This window comes from Miniopterus schreibersii (genome assembly GCF_964146895.1).
Source record: "Miniopterus schreibersii genome assembly, chromosome: 1".
Classification (NCBI taxonomy): Eukaryota; Metazoa; Chordata; class Mammalia; order Chiroptera; family Miniopteridae; genus Miniopterus; species Miniopterus schreibersii.
In genome coordinates this window covers 66,479,198-66,504,597 of record NC_138101.1, presented here as the reverse complement: position 1 = coordinate 66,504,597, position 25,400 = coordinate 66,479,198, and the positions used below count along the sequence as shown (strand labels likewise).

Genomic DNA, 25,400 nt, shown 5'->3' with positions numbered 1-25,400 from the left:
AACGAAAATTAGACAGAAAATTTATACAACAATTCCTTTTTCAAAGAAAACACACTTCTGCTCTCCCTAGTCCTTACTATCAGGAAACCCTCAGCTATTATTTTGTAGTCCATAAGCTCAAATTTCCATATGGAAAACATGTAAAGAAAGAAAAAAAGTATGTATCTTTCTGTTATGTATATCATGTAAAATATCATTTCTGGATCTGTGTGAAATTAAATAAAAATTTATTAGTTTCGGCAAAGAACTAATTCTATTTAAAATGCCACAAACATAAATTTACATAATTCATAAATAAACACAATTTATATGTAATGTTTTTTAAGGAAGCAAGCAAAATACAAAACAAAATTTTAAAGGTAAAAATTAGTGATCATGCAAGGTATACTAAGGTATACTTTATTTTCAAGAACTAAGCACTATAGACTTCCTTTATGGAGAGATTTAAAGTCTTATCTGATTTTTTAAACTAAAAAAATATATATCAAGAAACTAAAGAATCCTCCATTTCCATTTTGAGGCTCTCAGCAATTGCCAAGATAAAACCAAGCCTTAGGAAAGCAGCACAATTTAGGAATGTTGCCATCTAGTGGTCCCCTTTACAACTGGCCCCATAAAATTGGTGTAATCTAAGCAGATTATTCAAAAATATAAACATCTTGACTCCTTGAAATTGGAACCAGAGATCAAGAGGGAGTTTCCTGAGGTAACCAACCAGTTTTTAAAATTAAGGAAAGAAAGGAGGAGTCTACTAACAATACATGTGCATCTACACGTGGGAAAGGTAATGAATGGGGATAGACAGTGGAAAGAGAAAATTATAAATACAATACTCAGGATCCTTTGGAGTAAATAAGACCATGAGGAAAAGGGTGACTCTTTGAAGTGGCAGGAAAATAGTGCAATTGGTCATTGAAAAGTATTGAAGGAGAAATCTTAAAAATATAATGTATTGGGCATTTACGACTCTTGAAGGATTTTTGTTTTAAATAATAAAAGCTACCATTTGTTGAGTATTTAGTGAGTGTTAGATAATGCTTTTCCTGTAATATATATTTGACTTCTAAAATTACTCTGTTAGTTACCCCTATTTAAAGTTGAGGAAACTAAGGTACAAAAAGACTACAAAGCTGGTAAGTGGCAAAACTGATTTGTCTCAACCAAGAGGTGGGCTCCGATATCTGTGCTCTTGATCCATGTGACATACTTCCTTTCAAATTAAGGACAGAACTTAGGTTGGATATATAACATTAGATAGAAAGTTTAATCAATTACCCAAATAATTTTGACCAAATTTTATTATTTTTATTATCTGGATCTGGTATTTGCACTGATAAAGCCATCCAAAACTTGTTTCATTTTCTTTTTTCATCTGTACTATGTTCTAGATAAACTTTAGTACTCAATTTGTCTTTCATATAAAAATATTGTAGTACTCAGTTTTCATTTATAGCATGTGCCTATTAACTTCTTTGTTAGAAGATCAAGACGCCAGCGTGGTGGCCTTCTGCTGAGGGCCATCTTCCTGGTTCATAGCCGGTGTCTTCTCACTGTGCTCAAGCAGTGGAAGGGACTGGGAATCTCTCTCATAAGGCACTAATCCCATTAACGAGGGCCCCACCCTCATGACCTTGCCACCTCCCAAAGCCCTCACCTCTATATATCGTCAACGTTGGGGGTGTAGGGAAAGTGAAAACACTTAGTAGGCTTTCTCACCACCTTCTCACGGCAGAAGGCCGAAGTTATGTGAACATGGTATAGCATAGTCCTAGCAGATGCCCTGTTAGCTGGCTAATGCCTCACCCATTGTTGGCTAAGAGCCACTATTGTCCTGGCTCCTATAAGACTGGCCCAGGACTTTCAGAGGTGTGGTTTGTTGTCCCTCGGTTTTTTGGTTTGTCCCTGGTGTGTGCCTGGGACCACCACCAGGAGAGAGTGTGGGTTTGTCTATCTTGTACGTTTGGCCCGCCACAGCCGAATAATAAAGAAAATGTTTCATCTTCCTTCGGCCCCACACTCTTCTTCGGATTGTCAGGAACTGGAGTGCACCTCCCTGGCCCTGAGTGGCCAGTATAGTTGGCGTAGTCCTTGGCATGACACTCAGCGTGGTCTCCGGCATTACAGAGGGTTACAATTCAGTGTATGAATTTTGGGAAGGACATAAACATTCACAACATAGTAGTTTTGTCTCTGATGTTCCATAGCCCCTTCATTTCTTTCCATTTTTTCCTTTAATATTAACTTTGTGTTTTCTTGGAAAGAATGTTATTTAGTGTGTCTTTTCATATTATCTTGAAATGTGCTCCCATAATTCCAAAGTAAAAACTATTTCTTAAATATTTAAATTCTTATTCTACAAGTCTGCTTTAGTGAATTTCATTTACTAAAATTTCTATATGGAATAATTTCCCAGTGAATATCTAGAAGTCACATCCAATAAATTTAACCAAGAATACAGCTATTAAATAAGGAGTGAAGAGCTCTGATTTAAGATTCTGTGCATCTTGGGTTTCTAGATTACTCAACCTAGAAACGGGGATATCCTAAAATAGAGATTTCTCGCTACTACAACATAGTCACACAACATCTGGGCTTCTCAATGGCCTGTTTGAAATGAACGCATGGGTATCTCAGAACCCTACCTCGCAAAAACTCACACCAGGGTGACCTACTTAACACTCTGGACATTCAGAGAGGAAAGGATTAGGGGTGAGGAGAAGGCTGGGCAGAAGGGAAGGGGAAAGGTGGTGGGGGAGAGAAAGAGAACTGTGTTTAACTGGTGCATTTTACCTTGGGTGGGGTAAATAATTAGTATCCCCAAGCTTGTAAATAACAGGGTAATGTTCCTTGACTGAAATTAGGAACTTGTTTATATGTTAGTAATTTATAATTTCCCAATTGCTATTGATATTTACTGCAGCCCAAACGAGCAGATGTGCTTTTAAATTTGATTTTCCTATTATAAACAAATGGATGTCTCAAGTTCAATCCAATTTTTTCTTAATTCCTTATTGTATGGAAGTATTTTAATTTTGTTTACTGGAAGAAATATGTGCAATTAAATTGGCTTCTCTGTGATTAAATATTTTATAACTTTATTTGATTTTTAATTTTCACTGATAATGTGGTTATTTTAAAAAATAAATGAAGGCCAATGAATGTAGTAAACAGTGAAATTATTTAAGTATTTGTAAATAAATACTTGCTCATGAAAAAGGGGTTCTATGGAAAGTAACCTGACAGGGTGATTTGATCATAAATTCCTAACTGGACAGGTCATGATGGGTCTTCAAGTCCCAGGCATATAACTTTTTAAGTAAAAGGTTTCGTTGCCTTAAGCAAGCTCTGGTCATTGTTTCTGTGCATCTAGGTTAACACACCTTTGAAATGTCTTTTTTCGGAAGCCTAACTACACTCCAGAGAGCACATAATCTTGTCAATCGCCCCGCCACCATTTCCCGCTCACTTTCTCCCACCTTCGTTTAATCTTCCTTACGATCCCTCCTTAATTCCAAATGCATAAAAGAAGCTGCAAACTGTCATTCTGAGGAACATTTTTCTTAGTCTATTGTGATCTTGCTTCCAGGAATATCATCAGTTTAGCTCAAATAAGCTCTTATAATAAAAATTCTTCACACATTTGGATGTTTCTTATGCCTACATCCTCTAAAGTGAGTTATTTCTTAAACAGACATATGTGTTTATAAATAGAATTTAGGCACAATATATTAAGTTTATGCAACATTTTTTTTCCAAAACAGTTCATATATTTTTTGTTTACCTATTGATGCCTAACAAACTACTTGAAAACTTAGTGGCTTAAAACAACGACCACTTGCCCTGGCTGGGTAGTTCAGTTGGTTAGAGCAGTGTCCCAATACGCCCAGGTTTCGGGCACGTGCAAGAATCAACCAATGAATGGATAAATAAGTGGAATAACCAATTGATTTCTCTCTCTCTCTCTCTCTCTCTCTCTCTCTCTCTCTCTCTTCTCTCCCTTGCTCTCTCAAAAATCAATCAATAAAAACAAACAACCATTTTATTATGCCTCCCGATTCTGTGGATTGGGATTTGGCCATGGCTTGTTTATCTCACTGCTGGGGCTGGAATGTCCAGGATGGCTCTTCACTCGGGTGTCTGCCACTTCTGCTAGGATGGATGGAATAATGGGGTTGAGACAGGCTAGGAAGCCAGGACAAGTGGAATGGGGAAACTGAGATAGATAGTTAAATGGCCGACCAGTTTACAGCCATCTAGAAAATCGTAAAATCCTGTCTTCCCTAACCAAAGACACTTAAGAGTAGCTGGGGCACTGTCCTTTCTGGAGCATACCCGAGCCTTTCCCGTCCCTTCGTCTTCCCCCAAGGTGCATTACCTTTACCTTCTTCTCTTTCTCCTAAGCTCCAGGGGCCCTTCTTTTGCCTCTTTAACTTGTTTCCTGAGCCCATTTCTCATACGGCTCACTTTTATTTACCTCTCTAACTTTCTAAATGAATTTTATTACTTTTATTTTTAAAAATATTTTTATTGATTTCAGAAAGAGGAAGGGGGGGGAGAGAGAGAGAGAGAGAGAGAGAGAGAGAGAGACATCAATGATGAGAGAGTCATTGATCGGCTGCCTCCTGCACGCCCCCTGTTGGGGATCGAGCCCACAACCCGGGCATGTGCCCCGACAGGGAATCGAACCTCGATCTCCTGGATGATACATAGGTCAATGCTCAACTGCTAAGTATGTCTGCCGGGAAATAAACTTTCTTTTAGAATTTGAGTTCTTAGCTCTGAATTCTTTTTTTGCTGAACTCAAGAACTGAGGTCCAATACCGCTGGTAACAGTGCTGCTAGGGTCAGATATTTGGGGCTTTGGTTCTCCCTGTAGGCTGGGTTCCTTAGTCTTTTCCATGTAGAATCAGAGCCTCTCTCTCTCTCTCCCTCTCTCTCTCTTTCTCTCTGTCTCTTTCTCTCCCTCTCTTTCCATCTTTTCTTCCCTTCCATTCTCTCTGAAAAGCAATGGAAACAAATATCCTCAGGTGAGGATTAACAACAGCAAAAAAAGCAAAGAAATTATTGCTATAAAAGTAACTTCATAAAAAAGCAACTTCAATGTCTGGGCAGAAAAAAAATATCAGTGATTGGATGCACTCTCCCACTTGAAACAACTAACAAAAAACCAATAAAATAATACTTAAAGCAATGGTTTTAAGACATTGGATACCAGGCAGTACAGGACAGTGATCCCTGAAAAATGGGAAAATAAATAAGTCCTATAATTGCCTTAGCTTACTATCTCTAGAGAGTTTCCAGGCTACAATGCCGGGTGGGGGGAACCCAGGCAGAGACCAGTGGACCCCTGAGTCAAGAAGTTGGAGCTGGGTGTCTGGAATACAAGGTAGAGTTCTTTGCCAAAAGACACATGAAAAGGTGTTTAACATCATTGTTATTAGGCAAGGACAAATTAAAACCATAAAGAGGTACCACTGCATACTACCACAATGACTAAAATTAAAAAGACCAACCATATCAAGTGTTGGCAAGGATATAAAACAACTACAATTCTCATTCACTGCTGGCAGGAATATAAAATTGCAAAAGCATTTGGAAAATGGTTTTGGCAGTTTTCAAAAAATTAAACATATGCCTACCACATGGCCCAGCCATTTCCCTCCTACATACTTACTCCAGGGAAAGGAAAGCATATAGCCACACAAAGACTTATATATAAATGTTCATGGCAGCTTTATTTACAATAGCCCCAAACTGAAATTACCCAAATATCCTTCAACAGATGAATAAACAGATTATGGTATATTCACGTGTTAAGAGTTCAGCTAAGCTACTCAATGGTATCGCTGCTTTGTCATCCGTTTTGTTTGGCCAAGTGCCTCTGGGAACCTTAAACTGACACTAGCCCCCTCATGCAATTGCATGTTCTAGACCAGTGATTTTTCAACTGGTGAGCTTCAAGAATTTAAAAAATGCAATACCTGACTATTTAATTAGGTCACTGATCCCTTTTCCCTTAGATTATATTAAAAAAAAAAAAAATGACAACAGTCAACACAACAATAGCTGTCTGGTGTGAATGAATCAAAATTATACCTATTCTTTTTGTCAGATGGGCAAAAAATATATTTTTTTGCTGCAGAATTTTAGTGATTAAAAGGTTGAAAGTTGCTGCTTTGGGTAATAGCTTGTAGAGTCATAGGCAAATATAAGTTCCTGATATGACTTCTCCAATAGCTCTTGTGATCAGTAGTCTCACCTGCCTCCAAGACTTTCCCTTTGCATGCATTTTAGGTAACACCCCATGGAGCTTACGAAAACCCTGCTCTTTTGAGCTTGATCAATCTGTCCCTACCTTGGGAAATCCCAAAGCACTCCACTTGTGGACCCTAAGAAAGGCATGTGCTCCAGATCCTATCACTCTCTCTGTCTGCACCCTTCCTTGACCTCCCCACGTAGCCCCTCAAAGTGTGCTGTGCACCTCCACCAGGACTGTGAGTAATAAACTGTATTTCACTTTCTCTTGTGGTCTTTTGTTAAATAGCAACACACTATCCAGCATCCTGTGCTCTACTTAGCAAATGTTAATTTAATAAAACCATGACAGGGTAAGATGGAATACTAATCATCAATAAAATGGAATGAACTATTGATATGCACAGAAACATAGATAAATCTCATCATAATTATGCCAAAAGAATCTAGGCAAAAGAATATATGCTGTGTTTACTGCTGCTTCCCATTAGTTACTACTCATTTAACATATAACAATTTTTAATGTTTTACTTTTTTCATTAAAAATATGTTTTTATTGATTGCAGAGAGAGGAAGCGGCAGGGAGAGAGAGAGAGAAACATCAGTGATCAGACGGAGTCATTGATTGGTTGCCTCCGGCACGTCCCCCACGGGGACTGAGCCTGCAGTCCCGGCATGTGCCCTGGCCAGGAATTGAACCGTGACTTTATGGTTCACAGGTCGATGCTCAATCACTGAGCCATGGCAGCTGGACTTAACACAATGTTTTACATATAGTAAGGTCCTTGAAGATATTCTTTGGTTTTGATTAAATTATTATTTTTGGGTATAAATGCCACCTAAATTAAGAACCTAGAATAATTTTAGCACTGGAAGAATCCTTTGAGATAAATTTATCAGATCAACCCCACGTCCATAAGTTACACATTTACCTGAAAACATATAATTAGTAGAAAACCTAGAATTTGAGCAAGTTATTTCCACTTGTTCTGAAGATCTCCTTTTAGTTATGGACAAGCCATAATTTAAAAACATAACAATTTTAGTAGCTTGCCTTATTAAATTCACTTTTTGGGAGATTTTTTTCTAAGGAAAACAGATGACAATAATAACCACAAGGAAATGCTTCAGATGAATTTTGGTAAGTGATGTTTCAGGGATTCTTTCAGGCCTCTCTCTCTTACCTTGTTCTTTGTTCAATTAAATCCCCCTGGTGGAGAAGATATGCCTTCACAGAACTTCATCTCTCTTCTCCACATACGCAAAATGTGGAGAAATAGTACAGACAAGTCCCAGAGATTCAAAGTGAGTAGTAGGAAAGGAATTTTCCTGAATCTGCAGTGATTCCTTGCAGAAGGAAATTCCTGTCTGCTTCCAAGTCATCACACCAATTTCTCTGCGGGTGGGGATTTAACAACAGCCAAGTGTGGAGCGTGAATGACCTCTGGCTTCTGTGGCATTTTAAAAATTCTGTTCATCCCAGACTAACTTCTGAGACGGATACTCCAGTATTACCAAGGTAAGTGACTTACAATATTATCAAGCTTATTTACTTACCTATTACCATCTTACTGAGAATACCTATGTATCTGAAGGGTTAAAATACACTTCGCTCTGGGTTTCCTAATTTTTATAGCTCCTCAGTTTAGCCTAAAATATTTAATTTGCTCTTTTCAATTTTGATGGCTTTTGTAATACACAGTTAAATTGTGAGGGAAGAGTATTTCAGTGCCTAAGCTTACTTAGCTATAGACATCTAGGAATGCCCATTTATTATTTAGAGCAGTAGCTTTGAAAGTATGGTCCTCTCTCACTAATGGCCTGGCCTCATGGTTAAATGAGAAACTAAAAATCCTCAATGGAAATTCTCTCATCCTCCCACCACCGATACAAATAGGCTGGCATCTATGCCCATCTTCCTTTACTTTATTTGCAAGAATTACCTTCTGCCTGGCCACTGCAGCTCAGTAGTTGAGTGTCAGCCCATGCACCCAGAGGTCACTGGTTCGATTCCTGGCCAGGGCACACGCCCGGGTTGCAGGCTCAATCTCCAGTGGGGGGTGTGCAGGAGGCAGCCGATTGAGGTTTCTTTCATCAATGTTTCTATCTCCCTCCCTTTTCTCCCTCTCCCTTCCTCTCTTTCTAAAAAACATATTAAAAAAAAAAAAGAAAAAAAAAAAAGAATGACCTTCCTCCTTTCAAAGGTCCATCTTTACTTGTGTTCTGGATCCAACCCTCAAGAACCTCCATCCATTACCCTCTTGCTCCCTGTTGGATCATTCTCGTCTGCAATTTGTCCTAGCTTCTCCTTTCTTTTTGAAATATTCTATCTTGATTCTGTATTTTCCTGCAGCTATCTCTCATTTCTCTGCTCCATTTTGAAGCCAAACACTTTAAGGGTTGTTCTCACATGCTTATTTCATTTGATCTTTAATTCACCTTTTTAAAAAAAGTTGTTTTGTTTCTTTGCATGTGTGTGTCAAAATTATATATCTAAACAATTTAGAGTCAAATAATTCTGGTTTGAATCAGTGTTCAAATACATTTCATATATTTTAACTGCTTGATATTTCTCTTAAGTTTTATTGTAATCTTTAGTTCTTCCTCATTTCTTTTTTCTTGTCATTAAATTATTGAAGAATCAGATCATTTACGATGGAGTGTTTTTCAGTTTGCATTTGTCCAGTTGCATTTGTGGTGATTTTACATCTTCCTGCTTCCTCTGTAGTAACTGTAAAATGATTAGACCGGAAGGCTTGATTAGAATCAGATCTGATTTTTTTTTGGCATTACTACTTCATCAGGAGTAAAAAGTTCCCATGTTCTTTGTTTTCATACTCGCAGTGATTGAGGGTCATTGTTTTTATCCATTATTTCATTAGAAGTTGTAAAATGGTGATATAATTCTATCTTTCCTTCTTTATTTTAGCTGTACTTCTACCAAGAGAAACTTCCCCGCATCGACTTTTTCATTACCTGACATACAATGAGTGCAGGGAATACAGAGTAAATGCTTAATAATTTCCTTTTATTTATCAGTTTTCAAAATAATGAGTTGATTCACTAACATCCTCCAAGGGTGAGAATGAGTTCTTCTAAATTATCATTATTATGAAATCCCATATTTGATTTGTTTTAATATTTTTTAGTTATTACCCCTCAGTTCTCTGATTGTACCATCTTTGACATGGGAAAGCTTCTTCAAGTTGGCTCCTGAGTCCTTTTGACATAATTTTAGTACTTTTTGATAATTTCCTTGTTTTGGGTTTGACAAGATGTTTCAGGCTCATGCATGACCCATGTCTGGAATCATGAATTTGGATTGATAATAGCAATGTAAACTCATGATATAATTTACCTTAAAAATAGTCTTTCACTAAAAAGCCTAGAAATATGGACTAACTCATAAGCAATGAGCATTCCTAGAGTACAGATTGTGATACCTAAATATAATTTCCCTCTAACAAGAGCCAGCACTCCTTGGAGAAGGGGCTCATTCCAAATATGGTGCTGTATTCTCACCTGAAGCTTAGGATGCCCTTACAAGCTCATTCCTGCAGTGGCAGAATTCAGAATTACATTGAGGTTCAATTCTGTATACATACAGACCTTTGATTAGGAACCCCTTAGAAGCTATAGGGAACCATGGACATTTTAATTGGTCCAATAACAAGACTGAATTTCAATTTTAGAAATACCACTCTAACAGAAACCTCAAGAATGCCATGGGTGGCAGGTGTGTACGGAGCAGCTGCACAGGTGGGAGGATGTCCAGTTAAGGGGCTTAGTTGCGATTCAGGTTGGATGTGGGAAAGGCCTAATTTGAGACAGTGGCAGTCTGGTAAATAAAGAGGGGACTTGACTTATTTCCTAGCTATCAAGAGGCAGCAGCTTCAGGTTTTAGAGATGGGTGTGAGTGGAGAGGCTGTTGGGTTATGGAGGAGCAGAGCTTCAAATAACTATCTTGGTGCCAGGGGGCAAGCTGTGGAGAAGCGCTCAGAATAATGGCCACGGGAGAGGAGATGACTCACGGAGGAAGCTCCCCCATACCCTCTGGCTCATCCCTCTATGAACTAGCCCTGGAATAACTGGGTGAATGTGAAAATGTCATCCATAGGTGGGCATTCAGCCTGAATTTCAGTCCTCCAAGGATTTCCTGAGGAGCTAATAAGACAGGCCCCTTTTCAGCCTGGTGGGTGAGAAGTACTGGACAGAAATCTCCCAATGTGAAGAGAGGTTTCCAAGTGGGTTAACCAAAGATGAGGTTCAGGCTGTAATAAAGAAAAGCCATTTATTTGAGCAAAAGGATTGCAGTCTGAGACTCAGATTCAGGGAGCAACCAAAACTGGTCTGGAGAGAACAAAAAAAGGGCAGATTTTATAAAAGCAAAAACCAGTGTCATTCTTCCATGCAAATGAGGGATAGATTAACCAGGATTGGTTAGTTCCAACATGCAAATAAGGGGGGGGAACTACAAGGAAACAAAGTCCCTGTTTCCATGCAGCAGTTGTTTTAGAATGTTTATGGCTCAGCCTTGAGCAGAGTTTAGCAACAGGTTAGTGACTTAATAGCAGCTCTGAGAACTGAGGCACAAGATGTTCATCAGCCCCAGTGCCTTAATAGCCTCCTGCCTATTTTAAGTGACTCTCTTAGCCATGCTTATTCCATTATATTTTCTCCATTATCATGGGGGAAAGGAGGCATTGTGCACATAACCACTAAGCCCAGGAGATATTAATTCTTGATGTCCAGAGATAGGGCATTGCCTTTGTAAAAATAATTAGGCGTTGAGCAGAATTCTAAAATGAAGAGGAACTTGTGGAAAATAAGTTCAGTGAATCAACCCTTCCCTTGGTAAGTCTGCAAAATCCATTTTTAAATGTGGCTTAGCTAACAAGGGCACAGACTGGGTGGAGACGAGACTGGAGCCGGTTTAGGAGGAAAAGCCAGAAGGGCGGGAGTCCACGTCCACGTCGACTCCCAAAGCTCACGGGCACGAAGGGCCAGTAGCCGTTGCCCAGGAGGCGGGTCCCCGGGACTGGGCCCGGCGCCCCCGAGCTGCGCAGCGCCAGGCTGCTCCCCGACAGAGGCCCGCGCGGCCCACGGTTATTTTCCCCGGCGCGGTTCCTGCTTCAGAATTCAGAGGGAGGAGCGCCGTGGGCGCCGAAGGCCCCGCCTCCCTCGCGCCCCGGTCCCCGCCTTCCGCTGCGCCCCTCCCCGCAGACCTCTGCCCCGGACCTACACCGGAGGCGCCGGGCCCGCGCGGGCAGCCGGAGGCGCGGGCACGAGCGCACGTCGGCGCGCGCGCGGCAGCGCGAGGAGACCCCGCCTCCCGCCCCGCCCCGCCCTCCCCGGCCCTCCCTCTCCGGTCGGCCTCCGGGCGCTGAGCACCCCGGCGCCCGCGCGTGCTCTGCAGCCATGGAGGCACCCGGGAGCCTGTGCAAGAAAGTCAAGCTGAGTAACAACGTGCAGAACTGGGTGAGTCTCGGAGCCTTCGGCTGCGGCTGCTTCCGGAGCCGCTGCCTCCCTTGCTCCTCCTTTGCATCCTCCCTGGAGCGCCGGAGATGGGTACCCGAGGCCGCGGCGCCGCGCGGCTGGGGGGTGGGCGGCGCGGGGCTGGGCGGTGCGGGGGTCCGACCCACCCGGGGTGGAAAGAACGCCCTCGTCCCCAGTGCCTCGGCTCAGAGGAGACCTCGATTTAAAGCCCGTGCGGACGGGGAGAGCTGGCGGCTGCTGCAACCCGCACCCTGGCCGGGGAAGCTGCCTGCATCCCCTGGAGCGGCGTGAAGTGTGCGGAGGCGGCGGAGGCGGGCGTCTTCGGTGTGCGGCTGGCTTTTCTTGGCTCCGCCAGCGCAGTTCGCCCAGGTTTGGGTCCATGTCCAAGTCTTTCCATTACTGAGCTTCAGTGTGAAGAGAGGGTGCCCAACAATGTAGCCATTCAGGAGCTGAGCATTCACAGAACTGAGGCTCTTTGTGGCTCGGTGTTCGGTTGGAATGTCTGACACATTACACGGAGTTTTAAGGCTGGATTCCTGGAGACAGGAAGGTGTGGGAAGACTAATGGTTTATAATAACGTTTAGCAAGGACAGTCAGTTAGCTTTGATGGTCAGATGGTGTGCCCTCACTGAGGTTGCTTCCTTCCGTATTCTTTGATAAGAAACAGTCTTCATCCAAAGTCATCGGTGCCCTTCTGGGTGGGGTGGGGAGGGGGTGTCCAATTTGGCAATCTGGACAGGCGCTGGTTTTAGGATTAGGTGGATATTTTTATTTCACAGTACAACAAAATCATGAGGTAAAAAAGTAGCCTTACAAATCATTACCCTTGGTGAGTCAAGGGGGGAAAAAAAGAAGAAGAAGCCATTTCAGGCAAATGTTCCTTTGCAGGCATTCATTTACCGTATCTGTTGTTGCCAAGGATTCTCACCTGATTCCTTTTTCCTTTTAGTTGCTGCCTTTTCCTTAGGTTTTAAGGGAAGGTGAGTTAGAACACTGGAAGGAGCACTGGACCAGCGGCCTGGTCTCAGGTACCAGCTTTGCCATTTACTAGTGTGTGATCTTGAGGAAAATAACTTCTTTAAACTTCAGCTGACTAAAGAAGGGTGTAGTAGTGTGTACTTTACAGGGTTATTTGAAGAGTAAAGAAGGTAATGAATTTGAAAGTACAGTGAGGCCATTGTCATGAAACTATTGATAGTGCTCCTGTTTGTTACCTTGAGTATTTCCTGGTTTAGGGAAATAGGGGACTCAATTAAGGTATTTAAAGGTAACTTCAGTTACACTATCTGTTGCTCATTTATTTACTTACTCCTTTTGCTAAATAAGTGTATATTCTTTGTAGAGACCTGTGCCAGACATAGAAAATATGAAAAATGAGGGACTCAGTGGTTGCATTCTGGTTGCTCATAGCCTGATTGGGGTTGTAAATTACTCTGCCAGGTGATGAGCTTGTCATTATGACCACAATCAGTGGTGTAAGACAAGTTTTTTTGTTTTTTTTTGCAATTTAGAGGAGAGATTAATTTAGCCTGGGTGTTTTGGGGAGGGCTTATGGAAGAGAAATGTGCTCAAATTTCTGAGGCAGAGGGGAGCTGTTGTGAGTAAGGGCGGGGAATAAGAATTATTATTTTATTCCAAGACCAACTAAGAGTTTGACTACTCTGGAGAGTTTTTGTTGAGTGGAGATAAAATTTGATAGGCTGGGGCTAGGTTACGCAGTTGTTAATGTTTGCCTCCAGAGGCAAGACTTGATTCTGTGGGAGATTTTTGATGAGGCTAGAATTTTTGATTCTCTGGGCCTTGCAAGTCTTTTTTGCCCCAATAGGGAACACCCACCATGTTTCCCTCTCACATACTTAAATCAGTGGATAGACACAAATGTGAAGAACCCATACACCTTTAATGTCCCCATTACATGATAAAAATGGTGTTCCAGGAAGACTGGTTGCTGGAGAAATTAGACATTGTTCCAGATGTGGAAGCCCTGGAAAACAGACAGGGTTATTGCAGGCATTCCTCATTTTATTGTGCTTCACAGATACTGTGTATTCATCAACATGAGGAAATACCCTCCTCCAGCAAAAAGATTATTACTCACTGAAGGCTCAGTTGATGGTTACCATTTTTAGCAATAATGTATTTCTAAGTTAAGGTATGTACTTAAAAAAACACTAAATAGCCTGCAGAATAGTGTAATCATAATTTTTATGTGCACTGGGAAACCAAAAATTTATGTGACTTTATTATGGCGGTCTGGAACCAAACCTGCGATTTCTCTGAAGTGTGCCTGTAAGAGATTTGAAGCATGCCTAGGACATGTCTTTGTTCCACGTGTCGGGGATGCAGTGGTAAAACAGGAAGGGTCCTGCTCTCTTGGATATTACATTCTACCTGGGAGAGAGTTAATTAAAAAGCAAACAAATAAATGAATGAGATAATTTTCCCTTTTACCAATTCTGCCTTTTCTAAACATTTTGTCCCTAATACTGTTGGATGCTTTTCATAGAAGGCCAGCTGCCCATTCTGGATTTTGGGGAAGACTGAGGTGGTACAAAAATGAAACAGGAATGCAGAAATAGGATGCACAACATATTAAAGGCCAAGCAAGAGGACAATATATCCATTCTTTGGAGCATTGGCCTGGTTGTTGTCAGGGAAGGTATTGATCTTCCTATTCTAGAAGCCAGGGAGATGGTGCTGGAATAATTGCCCAAAGAGGAAAAACTGGACTTTTACCAAGAACTTACTCTTAATGTTGACTAACACAGTAATAAGAAGAATGATAACAAGGTCTAGATCTGTGTTGTCCAGTCTGATAACTACTAGTCACCTGTGGCAACTTAAATTTAGTGATAGTTAAATAACGTTAAAAATTCTGTTCCTTATTTCATGAGCCACATTTCAGGTGCTGCATTGCCTCGTAGCTAGCAGCCACTGCATTGGAAAGCACAGTATAGAACATTTTCATAATCTCAGAACGACATTCTATTGTACAGGCAGGTCTAGATAGTTACTTTGAGATGGATGTCAACATTTTTTCTACTTATCTGTGTATTTTTGTACTTACGATTTTATTTTTACTTTCTTTCCAGGGGAAGGAAATTTCAAGAGATAGTGGCTACTATCACGACATTAGGCAATTCTGAGGCCTGGCTTCTGGCAGGTTACCCAGTGCTCTTAGCTTTTCCTTAGAATAGTTGCTTCTCTAAATTTGAAATATGATATAAGTTTCCCCAGCCTGGCTCTAGTACATTGAATTTTAAGGAGTAGTCCTCTACTCCAGTGGTTCTCAACCAAGTAAAATTTTGGCACCCCCAGGGTGTGTTTTGAAACATCTGGAGACATTTTTGGTTGTGTTGTGTGTGTGTGTGTGTGTGTGTGTGTGTGTGTGTGTGTGGTGCTTATGGCATCTAGTGGGTAGAGGCCAGGGATGCTGCTAAACATCCTACAGTGCACAGGACAGCTTCCAGAGCAGATTCCCTGGGCCAGAAAGTTATTATTTGATTTAGAAAAAGGGGGAAAAGTTATGTAAATCTGAAATAAAGAAATAGTAATTTAAAATAAAATCCAATTGATAATAGAATTTCCTTTTCCACCAGCCTGGTAGTTACCATCTCTTGCTCTGAGATGGATCAAATACCCATAGCATGCCAACAGCAAAACTCCAGCCCTGAATTGTTTTAAAAGTGCAGTACTAAGTAATTAGTTCAAATGAAGATAATAGTATTTCTTTTTGGTATTTACCTAAGTGGTGATCATTTTAGTGAAATATCCTTTCCTAAGGATACAGTTCTTTACCAAATACGTTTTCTTAAAATTTATCTTTATTGTTGAAAGTGTTACAGATGCCCCTCTTTTTCCCCCATTGATCCCCTCCCCCCTGCCCCCCTGCCCCCCTGCCCCCCTGCCCCCAGGCCTTCACCACACTATTGTCTGTGTCCGTGGGTTATGCATATATGCATGTAAGTTCCAAATAAGTTTTAAGTGAGTAAAAATAGTGGAAATACTAGACATTATTTTATGGACGGCCGTTTTCTAACTTTAGATGAATGCAGCTGTTATTCAGGTTGCTTTTTCTCATTCTCTCTGGTTTCTTGGATGTTTGCATCCCTCCCCTTTGTCTTTATCTCTGCTTTACATTCACTGTGTTCTTATATGTTCACAGAGTTGTGCAGCCATTATCAATATATAATTTGAGAACATTGTTATCACCCCCAACAGAAACCCTATACCCATTAGCAGTCGTTCCTCATCTTCCTGCTCCCCCTCTCCAGGCCCGAACAACCAGTAATGCACTTTGTGTCTTTGGATTTCCCCATTCTCGGCCCCCCGAAATGGAATCATACAGTACGTGGCCTCTCGTGGGTGTCTTTCACTTAACATAAAGATTTCAAGGTAAATTCACGCCGTAGGATGCATCAGTACTTCGTCCCTTTATATAGTTGAATAATATGCCATCGTGTGGGACATACCACCTGTTGTTTATTCATTTCAGCTCTTTCTACTCTTTGGCTATCACAGGTAATGCTGCTGTGAGCATTTGTGTACAAGTGTTTCTGGGCACTCATGGCTGTAATAGTTAATTTCAACGCCTGAGGTAGATGTTAGTGTGTTTGTGACTGCCCAGCCCCTGAACTCGCTTCATATGCCTGGGGACTGCCCTGCTGTCACCCTGGTAGAGGCAAGGGTCTGTCAGTGTAATGATTTCTTTATCTGTTTGTAGTTGGTGTCTGACCTTGAAATGTTTTGTTCTCTTTTATCCCCTGTATCTAGAAGGGATCAGCCAACGAAACTGAATGAACAGATAGTTCCAGACTCATTTCTGACTTCTAGGAATCTTTTAGGGCTGGGCTCCCCACCTGGGGGTTGTCCAGGGCCCTTTCCATTGAAGATATTGATACTTAAAAAAAAAAATCTATTAAGTAAATATTTAAATATTCTTTAATCTTTAAAACAGAATAGTTGTGGAGACAAAATATATACGCAGAGCATGCATGACAGTTGATGGCAATCAGATAAGCATGCTGGTAACTTAGTTCAGGAGGTTCGGGGTAGGGCCTAAGATTTGCTTCCTGCCATGCAGTCAGTGTTGCTGCTCATGCATTGTAGTCTCAAGGTTTAAGTGGAGCCTTCTCAAGTTCTTTTCTCAGCCTCCAGGAATGTGTGATGTTCAGAAGCTTAATTTCAGTTATCAGTAACTGAACTAAAGGTTTTAGTTATCAATGTGAACTAAGGGTTTCTTCCCATTGTGCATTACCATCTCCTCAGTTTTATCCAAATTATGTCTTGGAACATGAAAGTAATATGCCTGTTACCATTTCAGGGATTCTCTTTGGAGGGAGACCCTGTGTAGCAGTAAGTTTAAGGTAGATTGTGGGATGGGTGATAGAAGTGGAAGTACGGGATTATGCTTGATATTTGGTATTTGCTCTGTGCCTTTACAAATTTCGCTTAAAAATGCAGAGTTCTTTATAAAATCATAATAAAGTCACAAAGCATGAAATTTTTCTAAATGGCATTGAAGGAAAACTTAACTTGCCCCTTAGGGAAGCAGATAAAATAACGAAACAGCTCACGTGGAAGTTAAAGTGGGTCAAAAAGGAGCACAGGGCGACTAGCGTAGGCGATGAGGACAACGGTTTGTAGAATGTGTAACACAGGGACAGCGTGGCTATCAGAGGCACGTGACTCTGGCCTGTTGCTAGGGCAACAGGACTGGTAGCCATTTAGTTGTGAATTCTTTTGAAGTGAATTGTCCCGTTCTGCTAGACTAAGATTTCTGAACGTTAGTCATCTCATTTGCACAGTATACAGAGAAGACAAACCACACTTTAAAATAAATGCCTTGTATCTTACTTTTACTGAGCACTGCGGGCCAGGCCCAAGAAGAAAGGGTGGGTGTTGTGGAAAAACCAAAGAACTGTAACTAAGAGTGCTTGACCTGTCTCCCCAAGCAAGTCAAAATATATACACACAAAAAGACACCTACAAGTATAAAACGATCTATAAATCACAAACAAATGATATTAGTAATAGGTTACAGGGTCTATAACATGCAACTAAGCTGTTGCAGACTGAGACTAGGAATGTAGTCAGAAGGAAATACTAACTTCATTCACTCTTGGTCCTTTGTGAGTCACTCATGTGGTATTTTTCTGGTAGAATTATAGGAAGGATTTGTCTACAAGGGGTGGAAAAGGAAGCGGAGGGGGGAGGGGAGCGAGAAGAAGATTGCATATGGAAGTGGCCTTTGGGTACCTTGTGAAGTTCAGGCATATTCCCACTACCTTGCAGTTCCAGGAGTTTTAGAAAGTGCTTTTTGGTTTACTCTGAAAAACTGAGATGGAGGAGAATGGGGCACATCCTTCTTTTAAAGTTTATTTTTTTATATGAAAAACATCAAGCACACGAAAACAATAAGCCTCCCTATACCCAGACTGCCATATTTGCTGCCAGAATTTTTTTAATGTAGGAACATTCTCTTCTAGTAATTAAAAAATCTCTGCTTATCTGTATTTTCTCTCAGCCATGTCCTCAGTAGTTTATAGCTTGTCACATAATTTTTATACATTCTACTCAATTTACTAAGAAAAGCAGAAGATATGTTATAGGGTTAAAATGAATTAAAATTCATCAGATACTTTTCTTCTTGCCCCAAAGAAGAGTCACTTGGAAAAAAAATCCCCAAACAAAATGGCCCAGTCAAACCCCTTGCGCAGGTGTAGGAGAGTAACTCGTAAGCGCCCTCTTGGTCGCCCCCCCCCCCGCCCTTCAGACTCAGCGCCTTTCTCTCAGGCAGCCTGACTGGGGGCTGAAACGGGAGAGGTGTCTCTGTTTCCGAGAGATGCAGATGTTAGAAACCCTGTTTTTTGTTTTTTGTTTAAGATATTGGAAACGCAGAGCTGGAAAGTTATCTTTGTCTCATCAGCTTATTGGAAAGAAATGGGTCAGGAGACCCGTATTATAATTTTCAGAAGTGATTATTGAACATATACACGCATAATTTTGTTGTAAATACATCTATTAATGAGATGACTGGGGAGGGGGGCGGCTTTTGTGGTGTGCCTGTTAAAAGAATTGTCCAATGGTACCTTTGGTCCCAGAGGATTTTCCACTTGGGGGCAGTGAGTGATTGTAAGACTCAGATGGGCAGAGATGCCTTTCTCCTGTACACTGTGGGTACTGGGAAGGGGGAGGTGTGGAAAGAAGTCCTGAACCTTAGGTACCTCTCAGGCAGACTTTAGAAAAGACTGTCTCTGGAAGTTGAAGAACTGGATGGAAAGATGTTCCTTTACAGAGTCCATGCTTATATACCTACAAGGGTGTTTATTCCTCATTTTGAAAACCTTTGGGCCAAACCACAGCCCTGGGTGGATTCGTCTCACTATTCTATGCCTCAGCCTGTGACTGCAGAAAACATAGTCATAGTGACTGGTCTCGCTTTAAATTTATGATTGTTGACTTCACATGAGTCCTTCAGGCTGCCAACAGTTTTTCTAGATTCCCTGGTCACTTTTCCACTTTGTGCTTAATGGTTCCTCTGGAAGGTGCCTCCCACAGCTGCCATCAAAGGTCTTTAAATGTCCCCCGCCCCCCAATAAACGATGTTGGGACAGATACACGCAGAAAAATGAAACCAGACCACACTCTCACACTACACACAAAAGCAAACCGTCCGAAATGCCCTGGTCTGGTAGCTCAGTTGGTTGGAGCATCATCCTGATACACCAAGGCTGTGGATTTAATCCCTGGTCAGGGCACATACAGCACATAGAAGAGTCAAAACAGTGAATGCATAACTAAGTGGAATAACAAATGGATGTTTCTCTCTCTCGAAAATCAGTCAAAACAAAACAAAACACCCAAGTGGATCAGTGTCCCAGATGTGAGACCTAAAACTTAGACAACTAGAAGAAAACACAGGCAGCAAACTCTCCAGAATTGCTCCCAGCAGTATTTTTTGGATGTGTCTTCTGAGGTAGGGAAACAAAAGAAAAAATAAACAAATGGAACCACATCAAACTAAAAAGTTTTTACACATCAAAGGAAACCATGAACAAAATGAAAAGACAACCCACTGAATGGGAGGGAACACCCACCAGATACATCCAGCAGATAAGGGGTCCATATCCAAAGTATAGGAGGAATTCACACAAGACCAAAACAAACAAACAGTAATCCGAAGGGTCTCGTAAATACTGGTTGAATGAATGGATGAATAAGTGAAAAGTCCAGGCTTTGTAATCTAGTATTTACTAGTTATGGGAGCTTGGACAAGTTATTTAACTTTTCTTAGGTTTAACATCTTCATCTGTAAAATCACAATAGTAAGAGTTTCTGTGTCCTTGGGTGTCTGTCAGGATTAAATTAATTGTGAATGTAAAGCACTAAACACTGCCAGGTACTCCAAAGAAAAAAGCTAACTGTTAGTTTTACTCTTTTGCCTTGCTTTTGTTACATAGGGCTGTGACTACATGTGTGCAAGGAATATGTGTTTATCTTTTAAAAGATTCAAGTGAACAAGGATTCTTTCTTTCTTCCCTCCTTTTTTCAGGGGATGCAGAGAGCAACTAATGTCACCTATCAAGCTCACCATGTCAGCAGGAACAAGAGAGGGCAGGTGGTGGGCACCAGAGGTGGCTTTCGTGGTTGCACAGTTTGGCTAACAGGTATAGTCAAAGAGAAATAAAGCAGCTTATTTCAAAAGCAGTGTTATGAACAGCCTTGAACCAAGAGTAAGCAGATTTAAATTCTGAGCTCTGTTCTTGTACTTGGAATGTTGCAACACGTAACTGACAAAGTTGCTTAATAACCTATTTCCTTTTGGTAATTGTTTTTCTTTATAGAATTGCTGTTAAAATAAAGGGATGCATATTAAAACTACCTTCTAGTTGATAACTACATTACATTCTTTAGACTTTTTCATGAAAATAACACCTGGCTTCTTTCAAGAGGCTAATAATGTAAACCGTATATTGAAGAGAATGAGTGGTAAAGGTAATTTACTTCTGTCATTCAGCTTTTGCGTCTGATTGGTGCTTGTGTTGGTTTTCTCAGAGTCTTTGGGATTACTCATTGCAGGCTGCAGAGAGGGTAAATTCATACAGATTTTGGAGGTAGATTTAAAAATGATGGATACTTCCACTTCTAAGAATTGTGTATTTACTTACTGTGTATTCAGAGTTTAGATAGACCTCATCAAATTGCCTACTTAAATTTTATACCTATTTACTCTCCCACCAACAGTGTCTTTGTCAACATTAGATACTACCAACCCTTAAAAGTTTTGCGGATTGTTAAAAATAACATTTCTGTTTTGGCTTCAATATTGGACAGTTCTGTTTGTTTTTGTAAGAAAGAAGACGGCATTCTCACATCTTTCCATATCCTCATTCTTAAGACTAGATTGCTGTTAAATTGCTACTTTTTCATTTTTCCTGTTTGTAACACTTACATTCCATTCTCAAAGCTTAAATTTCTATAATTGTATTTGAATTCTATAAGTAAATTGATTCAATAATTACCTAGCCATCAGTTCTTTTATTGGCATGCCTACTCATGAACTCTTTCTTTGAGTCAGGTTTTAATTTTCTCTATTTCATTGTTAAGTGGTTTTGGTAAGATGTTTTTCTGCTGGGCTCTGAATTCCCTGAGTTTTTATTTTCAAGGATGTCTGTCTATTATGACAGTTTATCTTGTAAAATATATATTTGCTCCCTGGCTGGTGTTGCTCAGTGGTTAGAGCATAGCCTGTGCACCAAAGGGTCTCGGGTTTGATTTCCAATCAAAGGCACTCCCAGCCCTTGCAGGTTCGATCCCCGCCCCCCCCCCCCCAATCTCCCTGTTGGGGTGCATTCAGGAGGCAACAACAGGTCCATGTGTCTCTCACATCGATGTTTCTCTCTCTCTCTCCCTATCCCTTCCTCCTCCTTCCCTTCTGTTCTCTTTGACAAGCAATGGAAAAAATATACCCTGGTGGGGATTAACAACAGCCACAACAATAATATATGTATATTTGGTTCACACTCTCTTTGTCTGGAATTCTTAAAACATTACTCCATTGTCTTCTGGTATTAAAAGTTGTGTGAGACAAATCTGATTTTCCTCCCCTTATTTTTAGAATTTTTCCTTTTTCATCTGGATGCCTGAAGAATTAATTCTTTTCCTGTATTTTCTTTTAGAAGGTTTGCCTTTCTCATTTAGGCCCTTTATCCATCTGCAGTTGATTTTTGTGTGTGGTGTGAGGGAGGGATCCATTTTTTTTTTTTTCCATATGGACAATCAGTTGTCCCAAGAGCACATGCATATATTGATGAGGATATCCTTTGTCTCTGACCTGCAGTGCCCGCTGTCGTCAGGTTTCCACTGACGTGTGGACTTGTTTTTGGACTCTGATCTGTTCCACTGGTATACTTATTGATTCCCCTGTTGTTACTACACTGTCTTAATTATTATATTTTTATAAATCTTGAAATCTAGTGGAATAAGTCCTCTTACCTTATTCTTTCTTTTTAAGCTTTTTTTTTTTTTAAAGGATTTTCTTTTATTTTGGTTTTTAATTTATTGATTATTTAGAGCAAAGGAGGGAGAGAGAGAGAAAGAGAAAGAAGAAAACATCAGTTTGTTGTTCCACTTATTTATGCATTGATTGGTTGCTTCTTGTATGTGCCCTGACCGGGGATCAGACCTGCAGCCTTGGCCTATGGAATGATGCTCTAACCAGCTGAGCACACTGCCAGGGCTAACTTTATTCATCAGGAATACGACTTTTTTTTTTTTTTTTTTTGTCTCTTTGCATTATTGTATAAAGTTTTAAATTAGTTTAACCAATTCCCCCTAAACCCTGTTGGGATTTAGTTTGGGATTACATTATACGTGAAGCTCAATTTTGTGGAAAATTGATCTTTAGAATGTTGGATATTGGGTCTTCCTTTCCTTGAACGTGGCATATTCCATTTATTTTACCACTAATGATGCTTATAAATACTGCTTATCAGATTTTTTTTGTTACGTGCTTTATGGTCCTGTATGTATTTAGTTTTCATAAATGTCTATTTGAAAAGAGCATTTTCCTGACATGTGCACTATTCTATAATATGTTCATCAGATCAAGCTTGTTAATTATGTTGTTAAATCTTCTATAGCCTTCATTGGTTTTTTTGTTGTTGGAGCTGGAGGCCAAGATTTCTTTGTTTTCTTGCAATTCAGTAGCTTAAGGGATCTGTCAAGGTATTGGGTGGTTTGTATACCATTCTCCTGGAGCACGGTTTGCTTTTTCTCAGATTTTATTTCAGATAAATTTTCTTCTTTTGTATTTTAACATTGGTTGGTATAATAGTATCCGAGGACTGCTGAAGCAAATCACTACGAAGTGGGTGGCTTCACACAACAGAAACGTATCCTCTCATAGTTCTGGAGACTGAAAGTCTGAGGTCAAGGTTGGTTCCTTTTGTACAGTCTGAGGGAGAATCTGTTCCATGCCTCTCTCCTTGCTTATGGAGGTTGCTGGCAACCCTTGGAGTTCCTTGGCTAGTAAATGCATTATTTTATTTAGTTACTTTTACAAGCAAAAGTTTATTTAGAAAGTCACGGAGGTAGAAGAAGTGAGCCATGGAAGAAGTGAGCCAGCTGGGCTGCGTGGACTCAGGAAACAAGTTATAGAGGCAAAAGAAGGGCCCTTGGAGCTTAAAAGAAAGGAAGCAAAATCCCCCTGGGGGAAGGGGAGGGGGGGAAAGTAGAAAAGAGAGAGAGAAAGGGAGAGGGAGAGAGCTCTATTTTAATATATATGCCTTTTTTTGAAACACCTTCTTTTCTCTATGTCTTCATAAGGGCACCAATTATTAGATTTAGGGTCCACCCTAATCCTGTACAACTTCATTTTAATTTAACTAATTATATCTACAAAGACCTTATTTCAAAGTAGGGTCACATTTTGAGGTTCCATGTAGACATGAATTTTGGGAGGACACTATTCAACCCAGTACAGTTGGTTTCTCTTCTTCAGGTATACCATACCTTAGTTTGGGATTGTCTACCTTGTTTTATCTATTGTTTTTCTGTAACTGCCTTAACTTCTTTGCATTTTTGTCCATGTTCACTGTAATCATCTCAGTTGAAACCTTCTGTGTCAGTAATTCAATTTTCAGCAGTGTCCGTTCTTATTTTGTTTCAAATTAAATATATACATAAAGATATACAGATACATGTATGTATAAATATACACTTTTATTATAATTTAGGTTGTCCTTGTGGTATAACAAGTTTAGATGTTCAGGTTTCAGTTTTCTTGTTTTTGGTACTTGTTGCTCAACTGGTAGTTAAAAACAACAACAAAAAACTGAGAATAACCTGTTCATCCCCAGCCTCCATCTCTTTGTTTCAATATTATTGCTGCCTGACAAAGCACCTAAAATCCAGAGGTATAAAACAACCATTTTAATTTGCTTACCATTTTGTGGGTGAGGAATTCAGAAGGGCTCAGTGGCAGTTTTCACTTATTCTTACTTGGTTGAGGTCGTGCTGGTGAGGGTGCAGTCATCTCAGGCTCAACTGTGCTGGGTGTGTGCAGTCTTTCAGTTGATGGTCTCGTCAGCTGGGATTTCAGTGGCTGAGGCAACTGACTCGAACACCTACTGTGATCTCGGGGTACTTAATAGCTGGCTTCTCCCGAATTAAGCGTCCAGAGAGAAGCTGCATAGCCGTTTCTGACCCAGCCTTGGAAGTCACACATTGTTATGTTCAGTACATTCTTTTTTTAAATTCTGGAATGTAAAGTTCTTTTTAATTAAAGTATAGTTGACATACAATGTTATGTTAGTTTCAGGTATACAACATAGATTTGATGTTTATAGACCTTATGAAGTGATCACCACGAGAAGCCTAGTAACCATCTGTGACGATTGTACCAAGTTATTATAATATTATTTACTGTATTTTCTATGTTGTGCTTTGCATCTTCTTGACTTATTTATGTTATAATTATGTTTGTACCTCCTAATCCGCTTCTTTTTCCCCCATCCCCCCACCGCCTAGCCCTCCGGCAGCCATCAGTTTGTTCTCTGTATCTGTGAGTCGGTGTTGTCTGTTCATTTGTTTAGTTTAAAGTTCATTTAGTTTAAATAGCCATTCTGACAGGTGTGAGGTGCTTTCTCATTGTTTCACTGCATTCTTTTGGCCACGAGTGAGTCCCAAGGCCAGCCCGGATTCATGGTCAGGGAATGAGGCTATCCCTCTTGATGTGACAGTGGCAGGGTCACATTGTAGACCACCTTGCAGGATGGGACGTGTCTGTTGTGACCGTCTTTGGAAAATATAACCTGCTATACTCATACAAGTTTTTCATGTATAAAGCAGTTAGCACTGCATCGATCCTCTCAACATATCTCTGCTGTTTTTTTTCAGTTAGCCTTCCATATTACCGTGACTTCTTTTAAGAGCATTGGCACATTAGACTTCAGTATTCTGCCTCTTTCCTCATAGCTACCTTAGTTACGAATGCTATAGTCACACGTTCACCAGGGTGGCAAGTATTAGTGCCTGAAAGTGCTCTTGCCTTCTCCTTGCCTTCTTGTTGGTTAGTGGATCCGCATCATTGGTAGAAGGAAAGTGAGTTGAAACAAGGATGTTCTTTCAAGGTTAATTATGTTAT

The 25,400-nt window shown here is 40.5% G+C and overlaps 1 protein-coding gene across 3 annotated transcripts in view; it reads left to right on the top strand.

Annotated features, from left to right (window-relative positions):
• The first annotated feature begins 11,592 nt into the window (after positions 1–11,592).
• The window catches only part of PAPSS1 (3'-phosphoadenosine 5'-phosphosulfate synthase 1), an 81,184-nt gene continuing 67,376 nt past the window's right edge, over positions 11,593–25,400 (top strand). The window contains exons 1-2 of one of the 3 annotated variants that reach the window (XM_081144402.1): positions 11,593–11,733; positions 20,307–20,421. In XM_081144402.1, coding sequence (XP_081000528.1) covers positions 11,674–11,733; positions 20,307–20,421 — 175 coding nt within the window. In that variant the 5' untranslated portion in view covers positions 11,593–11,673. Of the gene's footprint in view, positions 11,734–11,837; positions 12,121–16,052; positions 16,100–20,306; positions 20,422–25,400 lie in introns of those variants that run through there. The other 2 variants (XM_081144401.1, XM_081144400.1) reach the window with 2 other exon arrangements.